This window comes from Momordica charantia, assembly GCF_013281855.1.
Source record: "Momordica charantia cultivar OHB3-1 chromosome 3 unlocalized genomic scaffold, Mcharantia_2.0 BLBB01000003.1, whole genome shotgun sequence".
Lineage (NCBI taxonomy): Eukaryota > Viridiplantae > Streptophyta > Magnoliopsida > Cucurbitales > Cucurbitaceae > Momordica > Momordica charantia.
In genome coordinates this window covers 12,735,475-12,740,345 of record NW_028275161.1, presented here as the reverse complement: position 1 = coordinate 12,740,345, position 4,871 = coordinate 12,735,475, and the positions used below count along the sequence as shown (strand labels likewise).

At 37.4% G+C, this 4,871-nt stretch overlaps 1 protein-coding gene across 1 annotated transcript; it reads right to left on the bottom strand.

Moving 5' to 3' along the window:
- Positions 1-438: 438 nt before the first annotated feature.
- Positions 439-4,130, bottom strand: LOC148212408 (uncharacterized). Its single transcript, XM_088122218.1, has 7 exons — positions 3,325-4,130; positions 2,730-3,108; positions 2,026-2,201; positions 1,811-1,890; positions 884-1,507; positions 571-758; positions 439-477 (listed from the first exon to the last, which is right to left on the bottom strand). The coding sequence occupies exons 1-7, from the start codon at positions 4,128-4,130 to the stop codon at positions 439-441; spliced, it is 2,292 nt and encodes a 763-aa protein (XP_087978344.1).
- Between the last annotated feature and the right edge of the window lie 741 nt (positions 4,131-4,871).

Sequence of the window (4,871 nt, the reverse complement as noted above, 5' to 3'; positions counted from 1 at the left end):
GGAGTGATAGGATTGAAACCATATACAATTTCAACGGTATGCATTTGGTAGTACTATGGACAACCCTATTATATGCAAATTCAATTAATGGCAAACAATTCTCCCAAGTTTTTAAAGATTTTTATCTATGATTGCTCGAAGCATGGTAACCATTGTCCTATTTACTACCTCAGTTTGTCCATCGGTTAGGGGATGACAAGTAGTAGAATAAACAAGTTTGGTTCCCAACTTTCGCCATAACACACGCCAAAAATGACTTAAAATTTTTACATCTCGATCACTAACAATAGTTCTAGGAATGCCATGCAAATGAACAACTTCCCTAAAGAACAAATCAACAATCAATTTAGCATCATCAGTTTTATGGCATGGTATGAAATGCACCATTTTGCTAAACCTATCAACCACTACAAATATACTATCCCTACCCTTCCGAGTTCATGGTAAACCAAGGACAAAATCCATAGAAATATCAACCTAAGGAGTAGTAGGAACAAACAAAGGTGAATATAAACCATATGGTTGTAACCTAGACTTAGATTGTTTACATGCAATACAATGCTTACACACTTTATGCACATCATGCTTCATCTTAGGCCAATAAAAATGTTCAGCAAGCATATCATAAGTTTTAGAAACACCAAAATGAGCCATTAAACCACCCCCATGAGCTTCCTTTACAAGCAGTTCACGAATTGAACAAGATGGAATGCAAAGTTTTCCTTTGCGAAACAAAAATCCTTCAAACAACATGTAATCTTCCACAACAAGTCATTTTTCACATGATTCAACAAAAGGAGTAAAGAACACATCATCTGGATACAAGGACTTAAGACGTTCAAATCCTAAAATCTTAGCATTCAAAGTATTAAAGAGAGCATACCTCCGTGATAAAGCATCTGCAACAATGTTCTCCTGCCTTGTTTATACTTAATCACATATGGAAATGTCTTTATAAACTCCAACCACTTGGCATGTCTGCGATTTAGTTTGCTTTGCTCTCTCAAGTGCTTTAGGCTCTCATGATCTGTATGAATGACGAACTCCTTTGGCCAAAGATAATGCTGCCAAGTTTGCAAAGCTCGTACCAAAGCATAAAGTTCTTTGTCATAAGTTGGATACCGCAAAGAAGCGCCACTCAACTTTTCACTAAGGAACATTAGTGGCTTATGGTTTTGCATTAGTACAACCCCTATTCCAATCCCACTTGCATCACATTCAATTTCAAAAGTCAAATCAAAGTTCGGTAAAGCAAGTAGAGGAGCATTGCACAACTTATCCTTCAAAACATTAAAAGCATGCTCTTGGGATGTACCCCAAACAAAAGGAACATTTTTCTTTACCAATTCATTTAGAGGTGAAGCTAGGGTGCTAAAGTCCTTAATAAAACGCCTATAAAAACTAGCTAGCCCATGAAAACTTCGAGCCTCCCCAACATTCTTAGGAGTTGGCCATTCGCTAATAGCCTTAACTTTCTCACTATCCACCTCAACTCCTCGACTAGACACTATGAAACCAAGAAAATTAACCCTTTCCATGCAAAAATTACATTTCTTTAGGTTAGCATACAATTTCTCAGTTCTAAGTGTAGTCAAAACAGCACGCACATGCGTTATATGATCTTCCAAAGACTTAGAATACTCATAAAAATAAACAACCACAAATTTTCCCAAATATTCACACAATACATGGTTCATCAACCTCATGAAAGTACTAGGAGCATTAGTTAAACCAAAAGGCATAACAAGCCACTCATATAATCCATATTTGGTCTTAAAAGCAGTTTTCCATTCATCTCAAACATTCATACGTATTTGATGATACCCAGATTTCAAATCAATCTTAGCAAAGAGACTACAGCCATGCAATTCATCTAACATATCATCTAACCTAGGAATAGGATGACGATATTTAACAGTGATCTTATTAATGACCCTACAGTCTACACACATTCTCCAAGTTCCATATTTTTTAGGCATTAAAATAACAGGCACACTACAAGGACTAAGGCTTTCGCATACATACCCATGAGCTAACAATTCATCCACTTGCCTTTGAATTTCTTTGGCTTCAATAGGATTAGTCCTATAAGCTGGTCGGTTAGGTATGGTAGCACCTGGAATGAAGTCAATCTTATGCTCGATGCCACAAAGTGGTGGCAATGCCTTGGGCATCTCCTCGGGAAACAAGTCCTCAAATTCCTGTAAAAGAGAAACAAAAATACTAGGCAAGGAGGTGTTAAGATCGTTAGTAAGAAAACAAGACCCTTTGTACAAAAGTACAAGAACAATCCGTTTTGCCATTAAAACATTCCTAACCTCACTTGAACTAGCATACAAGCTCACCGTTTTGCCTTTTCTCTCATTTTTCCCACTAGGCTGATTGTTACTTTCTTGCTTTTCACTCAAACTCTTTTTTTTTCTCAACTCATTTTCTTTTGTTTCTTTTTCACTTTTTGCTTTTGCATCAGCCTCTTACCTTTTTTTTTTTTTTTTTTCAAATTTGCATTGATCAACATGCACATCTTTTGGTGACAAAAGTACAAGAGTAGTTTTTCTACCATTATGAGTAAACGAATAGTGATTGGCATACCCATCATATATTACCCAACGGTTAAATTGCCAAGGTCGACCCAACAATATATCCTCGGTATGCATAGGTACAACATCACACAAAACATCATCAACGTACTTTCCAATAGCAAAAGAAACAAGAGCTTGTTTACTCACCTTTACCTCCCCACAATCACTCAACCATTGAAACTTAAATGGTCTAGGATGTGGTTTTGTCTCTAAGTTAAGCCTCTTGACCAGAATAGATCTTACAACGTTGGTACAACTACCACTATCAATAATCACACTACAAGGCAGAGTTTGGACAAGACATCTAGTGTGAAATAAGTGCTCTCGTTGGTCTAAGCCATCCTTCTTAATTTGAGTACTTAAAGCTCTCCTAGTGACTAAGGACATATGTGTAGGGTCCTCTTTACTATACTCCTTACTCTCACATTCACCATTGTCGTCCTCTTCTACCTCATCTTCCTTCTCATCTTCTGTTACAAACTCTCCTTCTCTAATGATCATAGTTCTTCTATTAGGGCAGTCTCTACTGTAATGTCCTACTCCTTGACATTTCCAGCATTTAATATCTCGATTTCTCACATTAGGTTCATCAACTTTCTCTTTCCCCTTCTTGGAACTCTCTCCTTTCTCAAATTTTTCTTTTGGTTTCTCATATGCCTCTCGATTTCTATGTTTAGAATCATAACTCTTACTATCCTTTTTCCATGTAGAAGATGAATGAGAAAAATGCTTAGTAAAATACCTTTGAGATCGCCTATGGAGTTGCTTCTCAATTTTGATGGCAAGATGGAACATCTCTTCGATGTTAAAGTAAGGTTGTAGATCGACCTTATCCGCAATCTCCTTGTTTAAACCATTAAGAAACTGTGCCATGAGATTCTCCATGTTCTCTTCAAGATCCAGCCGATTCATCAACGTATCCATCTCCTTGTAATAGTCCTCCACAGACTTACTACCTTGTCTCAACACTTGGAGCTTTTGCGCTGTGTCCTTGTGGAAATGTCTAGGAACAAATCGCCTCCTTGACAACTCCTTGAACTCATACCAGGAATCAATTGGCGCCTCAAGGTTTCGTCTCCTAATTGACATTAATTTGCCCCACCATGTTATTGCATAATCTTTGAATTGAGCAAGACATAGTCGTACCTTTTTTTCTTTGCTGAAATTATGGCAATCAAACACGAACTCCACTTCTTTCTCCCATTGAATGTATGCTTCCGGATCAGTCTTACCATAGAACTTTGGAAGTTTTAATTTGATGTTTCCCAAGTTTCGATCAACTTGAGCGTTCGCTCGTGGGGCTCCCTTTTGGAAATTATGATAGCCTATTCCCCAGCCTCTCCCTTGATCTAAGCCATGACCAACATGTCTATCACCCGCTCTTGGAGCCGCTAAAACTGTAGCTTGATCGTCCTCCCAATGATCGGATCCATCACCTTCATACTCATCCTCATCCATAACACGTGGTGGTGGAACTCTCTCATAAGCTTGGTTTTGAGTCTCCAACCTTCCTATTCGTTCAGTTAATGCCTCTATGCTACGAATCATTCGTTCAACATTCCTTCTAGTGCCTCTCTCCTCCGGGCATTAGAAATATTGCCTTCATCTCCAAGATTAGCCATGCTGTAAAACAAAATAGTGACAAAAAATGGACCTCACAAGCACTCCCTCACTATTCCACTCGTTAGTAAAGTTCACTCGTGTTTAACACTCAACACTCAAAATAATGTATCGCTCCCTTACAATCTCTCCCTCACAACTTAGTACACTCTTATGCACTTCAAACAAATCGGTAAGTGAGTCTAGCAAAGTTAAAGAGCTATGTGCATTTCAAGTGGTTTAGACAACACATAAGAACTCAAACAAGAGTGTGATTTTAGGAGTAACCCGAATAACAACAAAGAAATAAGTTAAGAAAAAAAAATGGACAGAATTAGAATGGAAGCTAGAAAGAAATGAAAGTAGAGTTAAAGATAAAGATGGTTGGGGATTAAACAACAAGGAAGTAGCATGAGAATTCAATGAAGGCTACACAAAGAACTAATGACAAATGAGGTCTTCTATGCTTTTTCTTCTTCTTTTTTTTTTCTTTTTCAGATATGGATCAGCAAAAGCACAATAATGTTAACAATAAATGCTTTCACGTTCATTTGTTTTAATAAATCAGCAAATTGCATGAATTTCACCCTTAAGCAAGTCGAATTAGAAGACTTCAAAGAAGACAAATTTGTAGATAAGACTCAGATCTATAAGAATACAGAAGACGGAAATTGGAGATCAACAAAATTG